This window comes from Falco punctatus, assembly GCF_963210335.1.
Source record: "Falco punctatus genome assembly, chromosome: 2".
In the NCBI taxonomy this organism is placed as follows: domain Eukaryota; kingdom Metazoa; phylum Chordata; class Aves; order Falconiformes; family Falconidae; genus Falco; species Falco punctatus.
Genome location: NC_137581.1, coordinates 96,479,293 through 96,504,105, shown reverse-complemented (window position 1 = coordinate 96,504,105; position 24,813 = coordinate 96,479,293). Strand labels below are relative to the sequence as shown.

Below are 24,813 nucleotides of genomic sequence, written 5' to 3'. Positions count from 1 at the left end.
CAACCTACAAGGTCATGGTATAGGAAAGGAGATACTCTGCTTTGTCATGACAGGGTAATATTCCAGTATGGCGTCTTTTAAAAGAAGTGCTGTTGACTGTAGCGTAGGATTGCCGTTTGCTTCATTTGCAGACACTGGATGACTGGCAGGTGGGAGATCAGACCAACTAGTTACCTGATGCCATAGAAGGAGGAAGCAAAGAGCAATCCTACAGACTTTATAGGTCTTGGTGTGGTTGACAGCAAGGAAAAAGGTGATGGTGTAGATCTTTGTGTAAGTTTTGTAAGGTGAGAATAGGCATTTAAGGTAGGATTCGCTGCTTTGCTAATATTTAGGGATTTGGACAGATACCTGTATCACAGAATTCTGTCAGTAACTTGTCTGTCAAAATACTGATTCAATTTGCCGTTCCTAAGACATCTGAACAGTAATAGGTTGCTTTTATTACTACTTTTTCATCTTTTAGAGCCCCCCTGCCAGACATCCATAAGTTAAGCACATAGTTGTATTTTTTTTGTTTTGTTTTCAAATTCTAGGTCAGTTTTTTTTCAGGGATACTTTTTGGGAGTCACTTCCTTTTATGATAAGACACTAGAAGCTGATAATGCAGTAACAGCAACTTTTTTGCATGGGAAAACTCCTGTTTTGCATGGGAAAAAATGCTGCAGTTCCATTTGCTGCTTCCAGAAAAATAGGCTGGCTTTTTTTTTGTTGTTAGGATTTGTCAGCACTTTTCTTGTAAAGGTAAGTAAGAAGGAGTACAAGGTCTTCAGGTACTCAGTGAACAAAGACAAAAACCACACAGCAAAGCCACAAACACAGTTTTGACGTTTTAGCTCATTGCACTGAGTTTCAGTAAGTTACAAACTTTTTTTTTAAAAGAAAAGGTGATATCAGAAAACAGCCTGTTAATTTCGGGTGTCTCAGTTGGAGTGAGTCATTTTAAAGGTGCCTAAAATCCCAAAACTGCTAAGTAATCTCCCTTTGAAAACAGAGAGCAATAAACATGTCTCAAAAGTCCATGTTCAAAAATGGAGACACCCAGAATCTCTCCTGACTTCTGAAGATCACAGCTGTAGCAATTAAAGGTCTGAGGACTTCTTTTAAATGTGCAAATAAGAGCACCTGACCACAACAGATGCTTTTTTTAATTATTTTTTTTATTCTGTATAGCTTCAAGTCTTTAGTTTTTCCAGTGGTTGAATCCTTTGCTAGTAGCGCTCTCTTGTGGCTATTATTTTCATTAAATGACTTCAAAGAGATTTCAAAGATAGAAACATAATGTAGAGATTTCTGCCTTAAAACACATACAGTCTCTTTTGGATAAGCATTCCTAAATTAAATGCCCTAATACATATTTTAATGATGCAGGAAGGGCAGTCTAGACAAAAGCATTCCAAATTGCTTCCCGGGACATCTCAAAGGGGGCACATGTATTGAGTGTTCAGGTTTTTAACTTTTTTTTGTCTTTGTATTTTCGGTGAAGAGCCATATGCCTGAGGAAGCCACAGCCAGGTGGAGGAGAGACTGGGACAGACAGATGATGCTTTTCCTGTGGGGCTGTTTTCAGTGATGAGCAGGTTACTCCCCACAATTTTGGTTATTAAAACAAATGAAAAAAAGATCTGGGAAACCTTTCCCAGTGAAACTGATATGTGTGTTCCTGGTGAAAGCTTTTCACCCTGAATCACTGTTTTCTAATTCCAGGAATGGGACTGGAGAAGGTGAGGGGTGTAACTCTTGACCTGTTGACCTGTTCTGTTTTCAAATTAGAAAGCTTTTAGCTGGTGTTTTGTTTCTCAGTAAGGCGGTAAAGCCGCCTAGAAGCTCAGATTGTGGTGTGCAGGGGTTTCCTTTCAAGTAGGAGCATGCAGTTTCTTGTTCTAAGAAAGAGAGCTATTAATGAGAAGTTTGGTACTACATAGAGTCAATACCATTGGGATGACAAATGCAGTGTCATAGCTTTATAAGCACGTCTGCATTAATACCAAGTGTGTGAAGTTGGCTGTAGGCCCCTTCTCCTTCTACACTGTAATGCAACAGCAAGTAGAGTAACGATCCCAGGTTATGTACTTAGTTGTACTTCCTCGGAGAGAGGCAGGTTTACACTTGCAGGAAGGCCTTGAGTGAGAAGGTCTTCACCCTCAAAGTGCATGACAGCGAATTCCTTATTATACAGTAGGCTGAAATGTTTGTGCATGGCATTTATCTGGTCATCCACCTTCTCTGATCTTTGGATCCTATGTATAAAATAAGAACAGCAATAATAGCAGTACTTTTAGGGATATTTTTAAAAATGCAAGGAGTCTTTTATAAATGCTTTCATAGCAATTATGTGACTGTTTATTTGCAGCTGTTTTCCAGCAGATGTATTGCCATGCCCTACAGTCCTTGTAAGATGAGCTTGCTTTGTCTGTTTGCTGTTCTGGCTGCAGTGTAGCAGGACAGCTCATCAGTATCTGACTGCAGATTAAGACTGAAAAAAAGCTTTTTAAAGCGAAATTAAAAATGCTATTAGAAAACTGTATTTTGAGACTCAGGTTTTCCTTCTTTAAAATTAAGGAGATACTTGGTTTTTACCTTGTTTTTCTTTTCTTCTCTTTTCTTTTTTTTTTTTTACCACTGTGCCAGGTAATTCTAATACTTTTTCAGTCAGTGGATTCTATAGTATAGTACTCACTCTTTGCTATTTGTTGTTCTCTTATGCAAAATGAAGATGGACTTGCTGGTGGAAATTCAGGGAAAAATTCCTTTTTTCCACTTGATTTTACTTCTGTTTTGCCAAATGAGTCCTCAAGTATAGGATAGTATTTGTCAGCTGGACTTTGCATCCTCATTCACACAACAATAACTCCATGGTTTTTTAGACTCTTTCGGAAACAGCGTTAGAAAAATGTACCATCAAATGAGAGGCTTTCTTTCTCTGAACTGAATGTGCATATGCACAAAAGTGCATTTGTTAATTTTGCTAAGCAAGGCATCATGCTAGCTTATCTTTATTGAGACTACTTCCAAAAAACCATCATTATATTAGCTTTAACATCTACTAGAAATCAATACTCTCACCTTTATATAAAGTGCAATCATTTTTTGATAGAAAATTGCAGTCTGGCTGGGAAAGTTTTAGCCATATGCCATCTAACCTCCAGTGAGTTCACAGTGAAGCTGTTGGACTTCTTTGTAATTGTGTAATTTCCATATGCCGTCTTAACTAGATTTGTTATTAAAATCTAAATATGCCTGCATAAAATAAGACCACTTCTTGCCCTTTTGCCAACCTCCACCTCCCTCCTGAAGTTTGAGGATTTCTGTAAATCCATGGTACTTCCAGCATTTCCTTTGCAACTGTAGGCGCATCTTCCTTTGACTTGTGAAAATCCATTAATTTCTCGTACAGAGGATGTAGGTCAGTCAGTGGGTAAGGATGCTGCAGTGCAACCAGCTTATTGTGACAATCAATCTGCTGTTTTATAGCACAGAACGTATAGACATTGTGTGTTTGGTGTGGTGGGTCCTTGAACCTGAGGAAAACCTGGTATTGGCATATAGGCCAGTATACTGGAAGAAAGTATATCCTCATTCTCCTGGGCTTATCCTTAAGGATACAGCAGAACTAATCTTTTTTGTTTCCCCTCAAAGAAACTCTGTGCAGCCTGTTACTGTATTCTTTACATCCTCAGGTATGATGATGGTCAGCAACCACAGCAAGTTTACATGTGCAGATCTGTCCAGCAGCAGGGGATTAATGGTGTGACTATGAAATAAAGCTTATTTTTTCAAAAGATTATTAAAATAAATTGTTTTTTGAACAAAATCTCCAGAATTTGTAACATCAGTCTCCCTGGGTGATGGAAGGACATACCTGCCGCTTTTCTCCATAGGCGTTGATTTCCAGTGCCTTTCAGAGTACTGAGATTACTTATTTCTGGGGATATCACAGGCTGCTTCTTTTGGGGGAAAAGTGCTGCTCCCTGAGAAGACTGGCTGGTTGGTTTTAATGTATAGGAAAAATATCTATAACTCTCAAATGCCGTTGACAGCCCATGAGATCTTAAGAGGCCCAGGTTGCTCTGGAGATTCTCTTTTGGCTTTGCTCCTTGAGCAGATTTGTCATCTCATAAGTGACATTAACTTCTTAACAATGCAGTGCTCTAGACTGGTCTATTCACCTACATAGATGCTTAGAAGATTGCAAAAGGAAAAGATGGAACAACTGGGAAAAAAAAAAAACCACAACAGTATTGGTAGCCTTATCTCAGTGTATTTTCCATGTGCCATGTCAAGCACCACTTCAAATTAAAAATAAAAATCCCTTCTCCCTCCTCCTCCAGGAACAGTCCTCTGGTTCATTTTTTGGGCTTTGCTCAGCTTTTCCCTGCCAAGCTCCACAGGCAGTGTTCACTGGAGTCAGTCGGTGGAGTCGCTGGTATGAATAATCAAAACTGCTACGGCCTCTTAGCAGGGAGCAGTAACAAGGCTCCTTTGTGCGTCTAATTATATCCCCTAAGCTGGCACAGCGGCGCGGATTAGCACAGGGGGAGGACAGTCTGTCGCCGAGGGCTGCAGGGTCCCGTGTTCTGCTCCGCCAGCATTGCCTGCTTTTGCCGGGGACAGAGCCCAAGCGGGTGCCACCCACACCCCACACGTGCCACCCCAGCCCACTCTGGGGCCCCAGCACTTCTCTGGGCCTGGTCCCGCTCCCTGATGTGGAGGCTTGCCTGCCAGCTGGGAGCCATGCCTGGTCCGTGAGGATGGGGTCTGGGGAGGAGGCGCTGCCCGGCGCAGTGCCTGGGTAGGTACCTGGGGCCGTGCCAGCGCGGGGAGGCTCCTGCCAGGTGAGCCAGGAGGCAGGGCACCAGCACCTGACCAGCTCCAGCGTGCCCGCTCCAGCGGCTCCTCTCCATCCATGGCCCATCGTTGGGATAAGCAAGTGCTTGGCGGTGCCTTTCTCTTGGCTTTTCTGTATCTTTAACTTGTCCGTGGAGGGCAGGAGGGAGCTGTGCGGGTTGTCTCAAATGTGTCTGATTAAAATTTCATAATAGGATTGTTGAAGCGGAGTCGGCAGGTGTGGAAGAGGGGAGGTGACTTTGAGAGGAGTATTCTGTGGTTTGCTTGCCAGTTTACCCTCTGTTTCTCACACAGACCTGGGTTCAGCACACTTTGTGTGGCTGACCAAAACCACTCATCTGCCAGCAATGCCATGCGCTGGGGCGGTTTACCGTTGCTACTTTTAATTTAAGAGGTCTGCAGCTGGTTTTCTTGGGCTGGTCTCTTTATCCCGGTATATGTCATTAGAACAAGTGGAGTAGCAGCATCAGTCTGTTAGTGAAACTTGAAGTGTCAAGGCCTGAGAATTTTGCAGTCTTGAGCTTTTATTGGTGTGAAAAGAAATTTCAGTGGAAAAAGTTTCCTACACTGTGAGCAGGTTGCCAACTGAGGTTACACAAGGGTGCAAGGGGATTTTTACGGAACAGTGCAAGAGGAAACAAGTATGCTGATAAACATGTGAAACCAAAATTGTTTGTTTATTGCTGTAAATCTATAAAGAAGGGACTGTGGGATTTCTCCTTGAGAAGGAGAGGAATATGAAGTAGTGAGCAAAACTTGGGGGGGGCGGGGGGAGACAATCTTTTAAATATACTTGTCTTATGCAGTTGGGGGGGGGGGGGCGGTGTTTAAACAATAAATTGGGAACAGTAGAACAGTAGGATTTTTTTTCTCCCTGCCAGGCAGTCACTGCTTCCAGCTCTTCAAGAACATATGCTGTGAAGGTGGGGTGCCAGAGCAGCGTGGGCTCAGGCTGTGTTTCTGTCTCTATCTGCTTAGTGGTGACCAGCCAGACAGAGCAGCCAGCTCCATTAGAGAAATCCATAATCTAGTGAGGCTAATGGAGCTGCCCTCCAGCATGAGCTGCTCAGATAGGAACTTGCCATTGTATTTGTGGGGCAGGATCCCAGAAGAGTTATGATCAATTTCTGTGGGTTACTGTAGGTTTATACTAAAGCATAATAATACATAGCAGAGCATTGGCACTTAAAATGTCACACATTTTTGCTGACCTCACTGAACTTGGAGTAAAACTATAAAATCTTAGACTTTCATTAGTTACTTGGAACTCATATGTAGTGTTCAGTGTGTCTCTTTCAGTGATTTTTTTTTTATCTGAAAGACATCTTTTCTATTCTTTGAGGCTGTTTAAACTTCCCTGAGGAGCTCTATACCACCCTAACACCAGTGTTACAACCCAATTTTGTTTTCCAGCTGAAGAAGACTCAATCTGGAACATATAATGCGAACAGCCAAGTATTCACTGTTAGACAGAGCCATATTCATTGCTCTGGGTTTAAAAATAGTGATGTAGGCACAACTTGCATGTGGACGTAGTATTGTTATTTGTTGTGAGATTGTCTGTCGATATCTTGCCTCAGGATCTGTACCTTGGTTTATGTAGTAATTGTGCATGCATTAAACTATTCAGAGGGATGCTGATAGCCCCAGCAGCTTTATAACTCTTACAAGCTCTAGCAGCAGGAGTAACTATTTATGAATATTAGTTAGAGCTTTTTTCCCTCTATTTCATCATCCATGGTAACTGATCTGGCCTTGGAAAATTGTTGAGGTAGTTTCCGATTTCATTTCTTTGCATCCAAGCACATGTTTCAACTTGTGGTTTTTTAGTTTTATTTTTGCCAGATTGACTTTGTTGTAAAACTTATTCTTGGTGATAATTAGGGTGACTAAGGACTTGAGATCTGAAAGGGTAGTGTGAGGTGGGCTGGAAGAGGAATAATCTATTGAAGATTTGTGGCGTTACTGCTGTGAAGTGATTCTGTTTTCAATCTTGCTCGGAAAATAGCTTTTATTTCACTGTGAAGTGACTGAACGCAGCTTTCAAGTCTAATGATGTTAAATTGGGTGCATATCTTGGCACATTCAGTTTCTGCAAAATAAACCTAAAAGCCTGCAAGAAGATTATCCACTAAACAAAATGAGCTCTGCTCTGGGAATCCCAGAAATCAGAATTGTTTGCTCACTTTTAAACTTCCAGCTCTAAGTGGTTTTAAGTGTTTTAAGGCTGCCATACATCGGCTCAAAATAAGGCCTATAGTGTTCCCAGGGTATCCAAATCAAGAGCAACAGTGCTGTTGCAGCTTAGGTTAAGGGGGGTTAGGGTTTTTTAAATTTTTGATCAGCATAAATTTACTGAAGACTTGAGTGTGTTTACATAGTAGTTGGACTGGAGTGGGTACTTCACCTGAACCAGCAGTTCAGGCCAGGAGCTGTGGGAGCTGCTGCCTTGGGGCCTGAGGCACAGGGGTGGCACAGGGGACAGCCACTTGTCAGTGTCAACTGCTGTTTCTCTGGGGCAGGTGGCAGTCATGGGTGAGTCTTCAGCAGAGGTGTCACTTTTCTGATATCCTTGTATTCATTGCATTTCCTTTTCGTGAACTGTCAGTCATAGTTTGTGTCTGTATTTCTGGAAGAGTCTCATGTTATTGAGAGGAATGAAGAAATTAAGCCTTCTGTTTTCAAGATTCAGACATACCTCTCTGTTTCTCTGTGTGTGATGGAGGGAGGAAGGTTTGGGCAGGGTGGAGACAGGACAAGGCTGTGTGTCCTGTGCAGAGTAAAGGGACCCATCCTCTCCAGTCACAGCTGCTAATCTCTGCAATAAGAAGAGTATCACTGTCTCTGGATGACACCCATTCTTACCCATTCTTGCTTCTGTGGCCATCAGCTGGATGGTCTTGCTTAACCACTGTGTCCTTATCAGCACTGTCTTGTCGCACAGAGGATTGAAGTTGGGGTCCAGCTCTGTTTCTTTCAGGCGAAGCAGGATGTGGAGCCAGCCTCAGCAAGAGGAGCCAGCTTCTTTCATTTAGCTCACTGAAGCCCCCATCTCCCCACAGGGTCAGAGTGGGGTGGCCTTGCCTTTCTCAGGGTAAGGTGCAGATCTGCAGCCCCACAGGCTGGTAAGAACCCTCACTGACAGCGGTGACAACATTACACCTACCCGTGCAGATCCCCTCTACTTCAATGAAGTCTCTACACAAAATGTTGGAGGAGATTGGGCCCTAATTAATACAGGCATAGGAGGAGAGGAGCTCATGCTCCAAGAAGTTGCTGAAAAATAGCTGCCCTTTACCAATGGAGAAATTGTAGATGAATACACAAATGTTTCAAATTGTACTGCTTCTTGTTATTGTGCTGTTACAGCTGCAGTCATCAGTTGGATGTTAAGAAGGGGATATAACTTGGAACTGAACAATTAGCTTCTCCGCCTGAAGCTTAAGCTGCCCCTGGGAGGTAAGGAGGGAGAGGTTACCTTAGAAGGTGATTGTGTAACTGCAACCACCTTATGCCTTTGGCTTCTAGCACGTTGAGGCAGCTGAGATTTCATGCCCAAATTATGAGCTCTGTGATGTGCAAAAACTCTAATGTCTGTTTTAATCTGAAAACAGTTGTTATGAAAATAAAAACCCTTTTTAAAAACAGTGCCATATATCACAGAGTGATTTACAGTTGCATAGCTATCTCCAAATGTCACATTCAGTGTAAATTTTTACTTTTTTTTTTTTTTAACAGAGCATTTTTTCCTTTTAAATCTCTGTTGTCCTTCTGAGACCAAGATGCCTTGAGGGAAAGTTTCTGCATAAAAAGCTTATTCAGTTCTTTATTAATGTGGAAAATACTGTCTTTTTTTTTTTATAGTATTGCAGTCATGTTTTCTCTGTTATGGCTAAGCTGGAATAAATGGGTTCTGGATGCTGTGTGAAATGGCCAGTACTTACTCAGAAGATTACTTGACAATCCCAAGTGTTGTGAGAATAGGCTGAGAAGCAGTATTTGAATGCTTAACAAGTGCAAGCTCTTAAATTGATGAGCAAAAAGACTTCATGTGGGCCTGTTGGGTTGGTTCTACTTCCTATTACACTGTTTTTTCTGCCCAAAAAGGACTATATCATTGGTAATGGAGACCTGTGGTTTTGTTCTAAATACGTATTTGATTAAATACCATTCTTGCAGTGCTGCTCTAGCCGTGCCTTTTTGTGAACAATTGTATCACATCATGTATCGCCAGGGTTGCATTATCCTGTGTATTTCTGTGCCACCACACCAGCACAGTTTCAACAGAGGTTTAGGAAAGGCTTTTGGGTAAGGAAGTCTAAATTGGCCCATGAGTTTGTCATTCTGTATGAATTCTCTTACTGGTCCTGTTGGCTGGTAGTATTTTCAGTATTCCTACTCTTAGGTCTTGCTGAACCCAAGTCACTTCTGCTGCTGTATTTGGGGAAGAAAATGCGATACAGCACTTAAAGGTTTCAGGAAATGGGAAAGCCAGAATTTGACTGTTCCTCTGATGTAGAAACAGTTGGAGGGTTGAGATAGAGTACTGATGCAGAAATTCAAGAAACGGGAAACTGAGTTCACTGGTATGACGCTGTTGGTCTTGTAAATCAGGTTGTCCATACCTCCTTTTTAGTGCAGTGGTGATCTTGGTATTACAGCTTCAGACTGGACGAGAGGTGATAGTAATCATTCCTTGAAGAAAACAGAAGCTGTTTGTGGCCAGTTTGCACTGGTTTTAGTTAGGGAATAAGATGGTTTGTTGTTAGGGACTGGTAGCCCTGCATCCTCTATGTGTTAACATAGTGTCTGTTTCTGAAGCTGGATGAATAGTTCCCGCCTCAAGGAACGACAGGTACTGGGTTTAATTTTTATGCATGGAAATTTATAGTTAACAGTATTGTGAATCCAGAGGTGTTGAAAGCAGGATGTTTATGGAGCTCAAGATACCGCTTTTAAGGTCTACAGGCTGGAGGAAGCTTAATTGCCAGCACAGGGCATGTCAGGAGTAAACTGGGAGCTGGTGGACTGGAGTAGAGGGAGCTGAGAGAATCTGAGATTTCTTTTTGAGAAGAGTACTTTTTTTTGTGATCTTGCCTATGTACTTCTGTAATGTCCTGTGAATTCTGATGGAACGAAAGGCAGATCCTTATCTTCCTGTGTTTTCTTCATTCATGTTGAAGGTCAGTCAATACACATCCTCACACAGTGTGGGTTTGTATTTTTTTTAGGCATACTCTGTTGATTATTCCTAGCTCATAGATAATGTGGGGGGGTTGCATGTAGATCTGTTGAAATTGGTAGGTTTTAGAAGGTTCAGCTCTGAAGCCTAATTTGAATTCAGGCCTGCAGGTTGTCCCTAAACTAAACAGATTGTGAAGGCTGTTTATCTAAACCATTAAATGATTCTTACAAGTCATTGATAGAGCTTTTAAACCTAGTCTAATCCACTAGCCAGGTACACTGGATTTAATACATATTCAGTGTTTTCCTACATGTTTTAACTTAATTATTAAGTGCGTACAGCACCATCTTCTATCATTGCAACTTTCCTTCTGACACTACAGTAGATCCACACAAAAAAAGCTTGTCTGGCTGCCAGCGACACAGGTGGAAAAGACTGTGTAGGAACTGTCCCGCAAAGGGAGTGCAAGCTTGCCATGTCCTTCAGGAGGGGATGGTGAGAATAACCAACCCCAGATAAGTATGGGATGGGGGCTGGAGAGAGAAAAGAATCTGAAGACAAAGGCGGCGATGGGCCTCCAGGAGGAATTGTGCTGGTGACTCCCTGCAGGAAGATGGCTGAGCTGAGCCAAGAGCTTCCAGTGCAGAAGGTGAAGATACGAAAACTTGTTGCAAGGAGCTTCTGTATTTGCTGGGGATTAGGAATTGGGTGGGCTGCCGTTAGACCAGGCTGGTTCATCATTTCATGGTTACTCGGTTGTTAACAGCTTTCCTTAATTAAGATACAGTTTTCTTCAACTGATGTGTTTTCGATACATTTTAACCAGAAAAGATAATAGTTTGTGAATCACTCTAACTTACCAAATAGTGAAGTTGATTAGGAGCCCAATCTTCATGTAGTTTTTTCCTGATCATCAAAATCATTTAAACTTTGAAAAGAGTTGATTATTCTAGGGGCAGTCAGTCATAGATTTGTCTTAGGATGACAAGGCTGCTAATGACTTTATTTGCTTGAAAATTTTATTCTTTAATTTCTATAAATGGGTTTCAGTGTTGCTTGAGACTACCAACTGTTCTTCTCTCAACTGTTCATTTTCTGTAGTTTGTGTGTCTGTGTATGTTATGTGCAGTCTTGGATGCCTGTTTTTTTTGCCTGTGGCTGATCCAGCTGTCGCTGAACAGAGGGATGTAAGGCAGCAGGGCTCAGCTGTCTGGGGTCAGAGAAGAGTTTTTTCATATACTGAACTAATTAGTTTTCATCATTGGTTCATCCCATTCCAGTGAAGTATGTCACAGGGGATTTTCCCAAAAGAATAGATGCTAATATGCAAGGAGAGGTGGTTCTGACAAACAGATAGGGTATGTGCTGCTGTTAATGGAGAGAAGACGAGTCTTGAAACAAAAACTCTGGTGTGGCTGTGTGTTGCCAGTAGTGATTTGAATTTGTGTATCTCGACCCTCCTGTGTTTCTTTTTGGAAAACAGTGCACAGCTGGCAAACTAACAATAACGTTGCTGCTGATTGTTTCTGATCCTAGGAGCTTCACCTTAAATTCACTTTCCTAGGCTATTGAGCTGGTATACTAGTTTTTTAAGTCTCATATAAGCAGTGTTTGATCAATTATGATGTGAAAGCATTTCTATTTAATTTTCAGCAGATACCAAATACAAAAATCTTCAACAAATTTTCCTCAATATAAAACTCTATTCAAGCTTTTCTTTTTGATTCAGGGAGTAAGCGTGGAAGCAAGGAGATGGTGTCTGTTGTTCTTATAAAGTTCACTATAGATCTGCATATGTAAAAGGCATTGCCTTAAAATACCTACCGTGATGATATTTACCAGTAATTTTTCAGGTTTATTGCTCACCGTGAACACACATTTTTCACACATTTTTTGTTTAATCTCTATAAAAGCAAGGGTGTGAAGGTCCCCACACACGTAACTCAAAATTTTAAGTCCCGGTGTTTCTGCCTCAGCTGGGAAGGCCCCCCTGTTAGCTTTTGAGCAGGGTTTGTGCAGTCACTGTATGGCTCACCCAAACAAAGCCTAAATTTACTGACCCTTTTTGAAAGGACATTAAGGCTGTCCTGGATAGACAGTCTGAATACTGGCATAGAGCATACTTTAGAAAAAGCATTTAAATTGCTGCTGTCTAGCCTCAGGACAGCAGGAAGTTGAGGCATCCAAGGCAGAATCTGAGTGAAAGGCAGTAGGACAACCTTACAAAAAGGGAACAAAGCGCTTCAGACTGTGATGTTCTAGAAAGAAGCAGGGAGATGAATTCAGAAGTGGACAGTGGGTCAGGTTTTAGCAGGGCTTTGGTGTATTGGGAAGACCAAAACCTGGTGGTTGAAGTACCAAACCATCCATTTGGACAGAGAAGTTGTGGGCATATTTTGAAAAGCCTAAAAAGTGACTTTGCTTATACGTATGGATACATGTGTATGTACATATCATATGTGTATATCTATACATAAAAATACATGTGTATATGAGAGGGGTGTGCGTATATATACAACTTTTTTGATTCATCCTTACTGGTTATGAATGACAGAGTGAAGGCTTACTTCAAATTATATTGGGAGGAGGGGGTCCTTTAATATGGAATTGTTGCATGAAAATTTTCAGGAGGCTTTCTGTGTTCTTCTCATGTTCTTTCGCACATATATGCCACCCCCCTCCCTTTCTCCTTTTTCAAACAAACAAGGAAGAAACACAGTGGGAGAGTAACTGTTCAGGAAAAGCGTTCAATCTCAAGTTTTGGATTCTTTGTCTTCCTTTTAATATCACTTTTACCCATTGCTTGGTTTTCTGTCACATCCAGAGATATAGACAGGTAAGTCAAGAGGCAGGACAACACAGAAAATGGCAAGGGGAAAGGAGGGAGGGGATGGTATTGCACTTAACCTAAAGCTTTCTTATAGCATTGGTAACAACTGTTTGAGCGTAGATTAGGATAACTCATGGATGTATTGAGTTACTAAGAGTGATAACAAGAAGCTGTTCACATTCCCTATATAGTTTTGCCGCTGGACCTTAGTCTGTTGCCAAATTTTACCTGTCAGATGACCTTGTCAGATAGATTTGCCAGGTGACTAACATAACATGAAGTAATTTGAATTCTACAAATATAGTTGCCTGAGAGAGAAAATCTCTTTGTGGAGGGCGATGACTCCCTCAGTACTCTGTAGAAAGGAATGTTGTTTGTGTATTTGAGGGGAGGGCAGGAACAAAGAAGGAAGAAATTTTCACCAAATAAGTGCTTATTCCGAAACAATACTTGATTTGTTCAGATAGCAATTTTATCTTTTTCATTTTTTAGAAAAAAAAATCATTCTGTTCTAATTTTGAGCTCCCAGGTTAGGCAGTTGGTTGAGGCCTTCACAGTCTGCAGGGGAAAATACGTTGAACTATTTTTGGAATGAAAAAAGGTGACATTGTTAATTTCTTCTTATTTGAGGCCTCTGTGGGTAGCTGCAGCTTCATGGTGGTTTTCAGCCTCCTTTTTATTTCTGCCAAGGATTCAGAAGACTAAAAAAATCCAAATAATGTTTTTCACAAATTAAGTGCTTTATTTACAGTGCCTGTTTGCATACCCATTTAATTGCACTATATGTCAGTCTTCTAGCATAGTTTAATTCATAGAGCACAAGATTGGTGAACTAAAAAAAAAAAAAAAACAGAGACACATGGCTTGGAAGGACTTTTTTCCCCCCAACACATACAGATTTATAAAAATTTCATTAATGAGGTGTTAGTATGTCTGGCCTAGTGTTATTTTAAAGGGGGTGAGGTGCGAAAGCTGGGAACTATGAAACCGTTTGGGATTTATAAGGGGTCAAGCAAGGGCACCTGTGCTGTCACTACAAATTCTTGAAATTTTCTCTACATGGTCTGAAAAACTATGGATGAGTGGCTGGCTGAGGAGATCCCAAAGATAACTCCTAGTCAACTTGCATGGCTGGTATGGGGCAACAGGGCAACACTATTTATAACTGGCCACTTAATGATGTCTGACAGGATTATTTTTTTTTTCCTGTAGGACAAACAACTGTGCCATGATTTGGTTTATTTGACTTTGGAAACTATCCAAGGGCACCTTGTGAGCCGTACCATTCAGTACATGCAGTGGCCGAGCATGCTTGTTTTAAGGATGCCAATGAATTGTGCATTTGACCTTTAAGCACATGTAGGTTTCCATTTTATCTCTGTGCCGCAGCCTTTCTGCATATCCATGGCGTGCAGGCAGGGCGATTTGGTAGCCATTTACCTTACACTGGGGAACTGGGACAAATTCCTGGTTATAGGCAAGGTTTAAAATAGCTGTAAGTAGTTTGGACCTCCTCCTGCAACTGTGAAAATGTGAACTTGGGCTATTTTAAAAGCAAAGTGCCGGGGAGAGGCTTTACCTTACCACTGAAGTCTTGAGTTGCATCTTGGTGAATGGAGAGGAATTTTGTTTTGATAGCTGCCATCCAGTTAAACTACATTGACTGGGTCCCAGATCTGGGGCTTGCAGTGAAGTTGTACCTTGAAACACATGGGCTGTGCTGTGAAACAGTGGTTTGCAGCTTTGGGAATAAAAATGTTCTGTAGGAACTAAAGGGACTAAAAACTGAGTAAATACATATTTTTTAATCTTTAATATGAATAATCACTACAACAGTGGTAACCCGGAGGGTTGGTCCTGACTGTGTGATAGTTTTTTGTGGGTACAGCTCAGTACTGACTGAGGCCACTGACGACGCCTTCCTTTTAAACTGGGAAACTTGGGAATTCTTGTCCAAGCCCGGGGTTTATTTCCTGCCGCCGCCGAACAGTAGGCAGCATTGCGCTTGCGGCGGGCCGTGGGGCGGCGCTGCCCGCAGCCGGCAGGGGGCGCTGGCGGCGCGGGCTGCAGTGGCGGGCACGCCTCGCGCCCAGTCCCCTTCCCGCCGGTGCCGGTGCCGCGGAGAGCGGGGGGGCGGTGTTCGCCGCTCGTCATGGCTGCTGCGTGCTGCCTGTGTCAGCGCAGGTGGAGCCCGGCCGTGCGCGGCTTGTGGCGAACCGGGAAGGAGTTTCCCCCCTCCCCCTCAAGGCGAGCTCAGCCATTTTGAGGAACTATTTAGATTTCAGCTGGAAAGTAATCGTGCAGCTCGGTAAATTTCGAGCAACATAAGGACGTGAAGTAACAGAAGACAGCCTTTAAAGAGGGAAATGGCTGGGCAGTCCCGGTTAAAATGTCCCATTAGGATGACTGTTCATTTCACATTTCCAAGGTTTTACCTGAAGAATCCATGTAGGAACTGTTTGTTACCTTGTACTTGAGGTGGATCAGTGTGTCTGTGTGTGGGTATGTCACCACTGGTGGTATTAAAAAAACTCCTTTGAGCTACAGGGCCAGTAATGAGATGGGTGAGAGGGATGCAAAGCCAGTTTTCTGTTTCAGAAATACCATACAGCCTGTGTCGTGTGTAGCTGCCGCTGCTTGCAGTGAGAGACTTGGAGCCTTACACTGCTTAGGTGTGAGCCAGCAGTTGGGCCTTCCGTCTGTTGGTTCAGCAGAGGGCTGGAACGGAACATTAACAGCCAGATAAAATCCAGCAATTGCTTTCCACCTGGACACAGGTCCCTGGAACTGCCTGTCCTCCTTTAGCTTTGGGACTCCAAATAGAAAAGTCTGTATGATAGGGTTACAGCAAGGGTGCTCTTTGGTAGATGAGAATGACACAAATTATCTTGGGCGGCGGGGGGAATGAATACCCATGTCTGTTGTATCTGGGTCTGTTGTATCTGCAGGTCGTATATCTGAGTGGTACCTACAAGAATTCAGAATGAGCCTGAAAGCAGAGGAAATGGCTCATACTCATTGACACTGTTGTATGCTGAGTTAGTTCCGTTACTTTATTCAATTTGCTCTCTACTTTTCATTTTTAAGGTATTTTTCTGACCTTTGTTGTTGTTTACAGATAAATCTGCTTGCCCAGTTTCATTTTTTTTCTCCCTTGGTCAAAGAAATACATTTTTTCTCTTTGATTTTGGTTTTTTTGGGGTGGTTTTTTTTTTGTTTTATTTTCCTCTCTATCCAGTCAACCTCCTGAGTATTGCTGCAGCAATCTAAACCACTATCTGAACTCTATAGCCTGTGAAATTCAGAATGTCTTTCTTAATGACTTCCAAGTAATAACTATAAAAGGACAGATTTATACTGAAAAACTGGATTGGAAATGTTGTTCTGTTGCTAAAGTATTTGCACACACATGTCATTGAGACCACTATCTAAGGGATTGCTTATAGTCAATAGAAATTGTTTTATTCTCTTTGTATCATATCTTCAAAGCTTATCAGCATTTTCCTTCCAGCAGCTTTTTAAAAGCACTGGTAGAAAGACACTCAGTGAAATGCTTTTATTAATGCTTTCATTAATGCTGGAGGTTTTCTGGGTTGTAGGTTCAGATGATCTCATTCTGTCACTCAGAATTAATACAGAGGTATTACGTTAGAATACAAATGCTCAGCTTCCAGCATCTTAAGTTGCCCGCAGAGTATTCCTCTTTTGGGTCTTTTAATCTTTTCTGTCCAGTCCTTCTACCTATATGTGCCGAGCTTTGGGATCAATATTCACGCTGTGCTCCACTTATTAGAAAAAATTGTTTCTTGAAATGGAGGACATAGTAAGTGTAACTAAATGGTGAGAATGCAGCAGAAAGCATTGTTGGCTATGCACAATAAATTAATTTTTAGTCATGTTATGGACTTCAGTGAAAGCAGGTGTTTACATGATTCCACCTTTTAGGTTTCCCACCAGTATTTTTGGGCTGCTCAGACTATTATGTCTTTAAAAAAAACCAACAAAATTAACCACAAACCACCTCTCAAAAATATGTGTCCACAAATACAAAAAAATGAAATAGAACTTGCAAGTTCTTGTCCACTTCACTTGCCTCATGTCACAACTCAGCCCAGTCTGTTCCTCCCCTTGCTTGGCTGCTCAGGAAGATGAAAGCAGTGGTGGATATTGTAGAACAGAAAATGCCATCTGAAAACGATGTTCATGTAGCAAGAAACTACCTTATGAAGATCTTGAGAAGTTCCATGAGGTACAGTACTGACTCTACAAGTGCATCCCATGTGTTCCTTCCCACTGATTGGATTCTTCCTACCATTTGTCAAGCCCGTAGCAAACTGTCGCAGAAGCCCTCTTCCCACCCTTCATTTCCTTACACACCAAGCATTGCTTGTATTGTGTTAGTTTTCTAGTCTTGTGTTTCCTTAGTGATGCATCATAGAAAAGTAATTGTCTCATACTAGGTGAACGTTTTTGCTGAATTGATGCCTGGGAGGTCTATTGAACTTCCCTAAATAGGTAACATGTGGTTTGCTGAGCCGGTATCAGTACCGTTAGAGGTGAGCTGTGGGCGGAAAAAATCCTTCGATGTTCTGTGCAGCTGAACAGTGGAATGATTTTTGAAAATTTTTTTCCCTTTTTTTCTTTTCTTTTCTTTTCCATACCTGAACACAGGCCTGGAGCCCTTGGAATACACAAGGACTGTCTGTCTGGAGCCCATCATCGCATGGCTGAGCAGAATCTTTTGCACTTGTTTGCACTGAAAGTATTAGGGCTTCTCCACTCACTGTGAATTTCATATCCTACCATGAAAGGAGAACATAGTGATGCTTTGCTTAACTGTTTTCTCTTTTGTCATGCTGGGAAGAGTAGGGTTTTGTTTATGGAAACAATTACTTCTTTTTTTTTGTGACAGTAATGATGCTCCACTTCTTCGTGAAATTACAGCTTCCCTGTAGAATTATTTTCCTTTTTTAATCCTGCATGCAGAGTTTGGAAAGGCAATTAATGACTGAATTCATCAGATCTTCCTGAATATACTGCAAAAAGCCATGTACTCAAATTTAACCTGTTTGGAATACACTGGATTTATAATGAGCTTTTGTTTTGTTCTCTAAATCCAGTGGCTGTCTGATAACCCCAGTTTATAAAAAGGGGAAGTGAGTAAAAAAAATTTAGGACTGCCTTTAGAGTAGACATTGAAAATTGGGAACACTTTCTCAGCTTAGAAAATGATTTTTATAACAGACAAATTGCTTAACCTTGCAGTAATAAACTTTATAGAAGTATAAGTGAAATACATAAGTGCGTTTAAAAGAAACCTCAAGAGCTAAGGTCCTATCCTTTGTTTTAGACTGTGACTTGGAAGGACTGGATTTTTCTCACCTTATACCTTGTCTAAATTTTAAATTGCACTTCCTCTAGGATGAGCCAAAGAGAAGGGCAGGATGAATTACCTTTTAAGAAGTTCCTGCTTTGTTCCCCAGGTGACTGAGAGGGTCTGGACAAATGGCCTATGCTCAGCATCTGCTTGCTGAAACCAAAGTGGCTAAATTCCACTCAGAAGGCTTGTTTAACCTTGGGGGAGAATGCACTTCATGCATGCCATGCCAAGAGGTGTTACAAACAGAAAGTCCTTGGAAGGAAGTGCAAGCTGTTGTTACTAACTCTTGAGCAGAAGGAAAGGGCAGAGGAGTGTAGAAAGGTTTTGCAGAAAGGTTTGTGAAGTACAAAGCTCTAACTTTACTTTTTTTAAAAAAAAAACAACTAAATTTACTCTTTTACTTCTTAGAGTGGATCTCTTCAGTTACATGAGGTGTAATGACCATATACATTTGCAGATGATATCTAAGTAGGTATTTGGGGACTGAGATGAATTGCTAGGATAATTTTTAGGTGTATTCTTTAAAAAAAAAAAAAAAAGAAACAAAAAAACCTCAATACACTTTGCATACCTGGGGTGCCAAACATTCTAAGAGCTGAAGCAGAACTTCGCTGGAGTTATGATTAATAGTTATATCACTCTTACTAATTTGTACAAAACAATGTACATGGCTTTATTCCTTCCTGTCATTAACTCTTCCCATAAGCACCTACTTACAGTAAAATCTTGCCAAAGCCTTACTGTACTGTTATCATGTAGAAGTCATAACTCTCAGTATTAGCTTTAACTATTAAAGCTCTAGATATTTGTCAGGTTCTTTAAAATTTGTTTGCCTGTCTCTGCCCCTCATAAAAACTACCTCACCCCCAAAATAACTACAATGTTTTTAAAACCTAAAACACCCAAGCACAGACCTTGGAGAGAGAGTATTGGCGTTTCACTGCATCTTGAGCATTTTAAAGAAATGCGAGTGTCTTTTCAAACTGGCATGCATGTTAGAAAGTAGTTTCATTTGCTGTCATTTAAATTCATTATGCCTCTGACCTACCTGTATAACATTTGACTACGACCCTGGTAGATTTTTTGCTGCATATCACCTTAATGAACTGTTTGCATTAAAGTAGTACACTCTTACCTTTCTTTTTCAGAAGAAATGACCTAGCCTGCAGGCCTCACTCCTGGCATGCAACCAAATTTACAGAAAGTCAACCTGAGACAGCCACGTCACACCTTTCCTCATCCAGTGCCTGCACTTCCTGGCACTCGCGCTATCATGCAAGGTGAGTCTCTGCTTAAGTTATGCTCATTAAGCTCAAACAAGACAGTAACACTGTAGGTCATGTTGTCAAGTGTTTTGTAAAACCACAAGTGCAGAATTGTTGTATTATATGTCTTTAGTATTGCCTGTCCTTTCAGTGTTTGAAGAGGGGGACATGGGAAGTTTGGCATATGGATGAGTGGATTTCAGAAACAGTAGGTGATATGTGCGTGTGATTGAAAGGTAAGAAACTAGCTTTAAAGGCAGTCAGAAGGTTATGTTTCTTGCTCTGTATTTTTTTTCAGTGTCCCCTGGTAAAATCCTAAACCTTTATAAGTGAAAGGAAACAGTCGACATTAACATAATTAAAATGAAATAGTAAAGGAAAAAGAAATTGAAAAATACTGTTTCAGACTATTAAAAATACTTTTCCTAAAGGAAGGGTGTAGAATGTTTAGCTGTTGGACTTTAACTAATAAAACCAGTAATACCTTAAACTGTCTTTCTGTAATCTGATCTTCCCTACAGCTGTGCTCTTGCTTGTGTAGAGAGGTAATAAGACCAATGATTTTCAGTCCCTGTTTAAAGCATCTTAGTATTTGTTAGGTCTGTTTCAACACCAGGGGAGAAATGTTGGCACCCATGCAGTTTTAGTAGTGAAACTTAAAACTTTTAGGTAGTGCCTGTTTGTGTCTGATTACAGGTTCTTGTTTGTTTCCTGCTTGTATGTGGCATTCTTCAGCATTTTCATGAGTTTGGTTTTTTTTGTTTGGTGTTTTTTGTTGTTTATTTTTGTTGCTTTTTTTCGTCTTGGTTCCCATTGGACCATAGTTACCCTGAGCATTAAAGAAAATTAGTCTGGTACACAATCCCAGTTTGGAAAGTAGGCTTGTGTTTTCTGTACTTACTGCTATACATTCTCCATCATTACTTCTTGATGTTAATTTATTGTGGTAGTTAGAAGAACATTCATACTTTAGGAGTTTCTTTTGTTTTTCATGTCATTTTTACAATCTTTTTGTATTGGTTTGTTTTCATTGGAAGCTCCCTACTGATTTTAAAATAACTTGCTGTCTGCCCTTGAATAAAGCATGACTGTTAACGTTTAGACAGAGGGTTTTTTTAAATGCATTTTGTAGTACTTCATTAGCAGAAGTTTTAGCTTATTCTGTTTCTCAAATCCTCGATTAGAATTGCTGCTGGTTTACACTGATTTAGAGAGTTTGTATTTAAATTTCATGTAGATATGCTGAATTAGATTGGTAGATTTGAAGGCAATAGAAGTCTTCGTACATAGAAGCAAAACTGAGAAATTTCTAAAAACTTTATAGATTTCCTGGCTGCAATGCTAACTCAAGTATTTCTACTTTCTGTCTACTGAGTCTTCTGACTGAGCTCTAAATTGATATATGCTTCATGCTTTTCCTGTTGGTTGTCCTTGTACCTGGTGAAAGTGAAATACTACAAGACACGTGTCAAAGTGTGATTTGATAGGAGCTGGGCAAATCACAATTCTTTAAAGAAGATAAAAAAACACCAATTTGTTTCAAGGCCAGTTTGAAATGAGCTTTGGACAGGAAATTGTGGGTGTAAAGGAACAGGGGGAGGGGAATAGAGCAGTCTTCTCTCCCCACATATCAGAAGTAGCAGCAACTGCTGGTACACCTTAGTATTAATAAAAAGGGTAAATTCTGCTTTCTCACATGTTCCTGAAAGATTTAGTGGCTTTAGCACAGTTTAATACTAGGTTTCCCAGGGCACTGCCATTCTAACCCCTTGGATGCCTGTGCTGCCCATCTGAAAGATGATGTGTTTGGGACATCAGCTGGTCCTGGTGTCTGATGCCCAAGACAGTTTCAGTGGACGAGCTGGCTTCAGACTGCAGCTGCTAGAGGCCCAGCATTCCCAGAGTGCCAGCCAAGGATTTGGGTATTTTAGGATCTCCGTTGCAGAGGGGGGGTTCTTTGGGCTTGCACATCTGCCAAAAGAGAAGGTGAGCAGCTTCAGAGATTCTCCACTTTCAAAGTACAATTCACAAAACTGAGAAGCACTCTGTACTCTGCCAGTTAAGCAAAAAGCTGAACAGGAGACAGCACTCAGCTGAAAATGGTATGCAAGGAGATAATAGACTTAGCCCGAGGAGGGGATATTTCTAGCCCAAGGATCCATCTTTGGCCTATTTGTGTAATTTCTTGTCCTTCCTTGAGCTAAGCATCTGAGATTTATGTTCACAGCCTAAAATCTCTTCTGGATGTGCCTGTCTACGTTCTCTTTATGAGTGTGAAAGCCGTATCAATTGTGAAAAATGAAGAGTTCAATCAGGGGGCAGAACTGCTTTTGCTCTCTTCCAGGCAGGTTATACCTGGATTTTGTGTGTTGGCATGGGTGGGGTGCAGCGGGACAAACAACCCTCTGAAAATTGTCCTTACTATCTAGGTAGATGCTAGATTATGCTATGGGTAATTTGGTTTGGGGTGTTGGGGGTTTTTTTTGTTTGATTTTTTTTTGACAGCCTACTGAATTTGGACCTTTGAGAAGGCACATGGAGCTAGAGGAAGGCAGACAAACCAGAAGAGACTGTACCAGTGTAGATAGGAGAGAGCATAGTTACGGAGCCCAGCTTTCCACATCTGCTGCTATATGTGTATTTCTTATCATGTGACTTTCATTCAAAAACTGTAAGCTATCTTGGGAGCACACTGCCAGGTCTAGGTGCTTCTCAGGCAAGGCTAGAGAGTTAGACCTTGTAAGCTTTTGGTGCCTTAATTTCCCTCTGTGAGTCTTCTGAGTTGTGGTGGTTGGGTTTGGTTGGCTTTTTTTCCACAGAAGTCATACGTTAACAACATGGACGCAGACCTTTTTCCTAGACCACCCTAGTCTAAGGCTGAGTGCACTTTTCTGTGAGGTGTGGATATGAACTCTTAAGTTGCTGAAAGTTAGACTCTGCATTTTCCTCTTTCTTCCCGTAGGATATACTATAATAGAAGATCTTTTTTGTGTGTTTTTTCATGCCCCTGGGTGTGCAGTTGAAACCAACAACCTCTTCTACTTCATTCTGGCCTTGTGGGTGTGAGGCAAATATGCTTTGAGAAGGCTGCTTAAACTGAGGGTTTGGGGCAATTAGGGTCAGGTACATCTGGCCTGTAATCCTATGTGGTCTGAATGTGGTCTGATTTGCTGAGATGATGTCATTTTTAGGAGGGCCTGGCATCAGAAACTCATGCCCCAGGGTTGGGGGGTGCGGTGCATATTGGCCAAAGAAGCCAAGGATGATGTTTGTAGATTATTCCCGGACTTTACCTGCTAGACTTTGACCAGCTGTGTAGGTGCTTTTGTGAATCCACTCTAAAAAAGCCATTGAGAAGGATATTCTGGGATGCCAGGCTCAAGCAGAGAAATGGCTTTTGAACTTTCTTCCCTGTCAGGGTTCATGGGAGGATTGCCCCATGGTTAAGGAGACAATGCTTTGCAGTAATACACCATCAGACACTTTCCTGTCCTTTCTTTGAAGGTTTTGCTGCATCTGCTGGGTTTCCATTAAGCATTTTCTAGTAGGGCTTTGACCTCTTATGCTGATGATTTGTGCTTCACATGTGATACCAGCAGATCTACACGAGACTTGTAAATTGTAAGTTGAGGCTTTGCTTTCCTGTGCAAGTGTCATCTTTATTTTAATCGATGCCACGTATCTCCTTAGTGCTGAAGAGGGGGAAGAATATCAGCAATTGATAACAATATCTGGCTTAAATTCTTCTTTAACGAGAGAGATCCTGATAATGACCAAGACATTTTCTACGTGAACCGCAGTATCTGCCTAAGATGACAGTTAAGACCTTTTTAAGTATTCAGCAAGATGTTTTAAAGTGTTGAAAATAAAAGAACGAAACAACAAAAAACCCACAAGATGAGGCCAATGCTAGTGTAATTCGTTAATAAAATACTTTTAGAAAACAAGCACAAAGTATACCTTCTCTTTCTTAACATAAATAGCTTTTGACCATGTATAAAAAAAGTTACTAAGGCTATAGTTGCATGGGTGGGGGTGGGTAAAGCAATTCTCATGTTAATACTGAATTCCAAAGAAGTGTTGAGTTGACCCATGCAATATTTTTGACAAAAAAAGATCTATATCACTCTGCATTTTTATGTGGACTAATCTAACTTCATTGCTAGCTTTCACAGGTTTTTTACCACAAAAGATTTCATAGATACTTCATATAATTATAGCTACAGGGAAGTGGAATAACTCTGGGATTTCTACCAAGGGGCTTTGCATGCAAGGGCAAGAATTTGAATTTGCTATATAAAAGCAGGAGGAGCTGCCAGTGAAGTTCAAACAGGGAGATGTGATGAGAATAATTGGAAAGACTGTCATCTCAGCATCAGTGTGTTGGATTGACAGGAGGTGGGTGCTATGAAAGACAGAAGAAAAGGAAAGAGAGAAAACAGAATGAAACCGGGTAGTAGAACAACAGAAGCAGCAAGATTTTGAAATTCTGTCCTAGGTAAATGATCCAGAGAAAGTACAGTGTCAAAGGTGATGTTTCTATAGAAGAAAGAAGGCAAAGAGCAGCTGGTGGCAGTAAGGATTCTTGAAAGAAGGTCAGAAGTTTAGTTTTAGCCACGCAGAGCTTACGTCGCTCTGACATCAGTGTTGTGGAACTGGGTGGAATTGAATTACATTGTTGTAAGGGTGTCAACCCGAGAGTGGTTTGAAACCACATTGGTAAGGTGCATGTGGAGGCTCAGAAGTAAAACGGTGGCATTTGAGGCAAATGTTTTTAGTGAACCTCCATTTAGAAATGAAAATATTAAATGAATGGGCAGATTTGGATAAGCAGGATGGGGGAGTAACTTCATGGGCTGAAGTAAGTTTAGAGTGAGATTACAAAAGATGAACAGGGAAGTATGTGATTTTAATAGCTGGAAGAATCGGGGTGCCTGGAAAATAAGCTGAAAAATAAATTTTAGTTTGCCCTGGGAAAAAAGGGAGCGAATATAGCTCAAAACAAATTTGTCTAAAAGCAATGTCAGCAAAATCAACAATTTACAAAGGGAAAGGGGACCCTTAAGGGGATAATGTGTACTACTTACTGGTAAACTTAAAACGGGAAGCTGAGTTAGTTTTTAAGATTCAAGCTTTGAATCAGTGGCAGAATATAAAGTCGTGACTTTGTGTTCAAACTTACAATTTTATTAGCTTTTTTGTCTTGAGTAATTGCTATTGCAGATGGATCTTAACCAATGTTAGTAAAACTGGTTGCTGTATATTTACAATTATGTTGCGGCATTTTTTGACTGGTATATTTTTT

The 24,813-nt window shown here is 41.1% G+C and overlaps 1 protein-coding gene across 4 annotated transcripts in view; it reads left to right on the top strand.

The window, feature by feature from the left end:
• Nucleotides 1-24,813, top strand: part of SHROOM2 (shroom family member 2) — a 131,280-nt gene that overhangs the window by 64,020 nt on the left and 42,447 nt on the right. For 3 of the 4 annotated variants that reach the window (XM_080376908.1, XM_080376911.1, XM_080376910.1), the window contains exon 3: nucleotides 19,392-19,523. In XM_080376908.1, the coding sequence (XP_080233034.1) occupies nucleotides 19,392-19,523 (132 nt within the window). The remainder of the gene's footprint in view (nucleotides 1-19,391; nucleotides 19,524-24,813) is intronic. The other variant, XM_080376909.1, reaches the window with a different exon arrangement.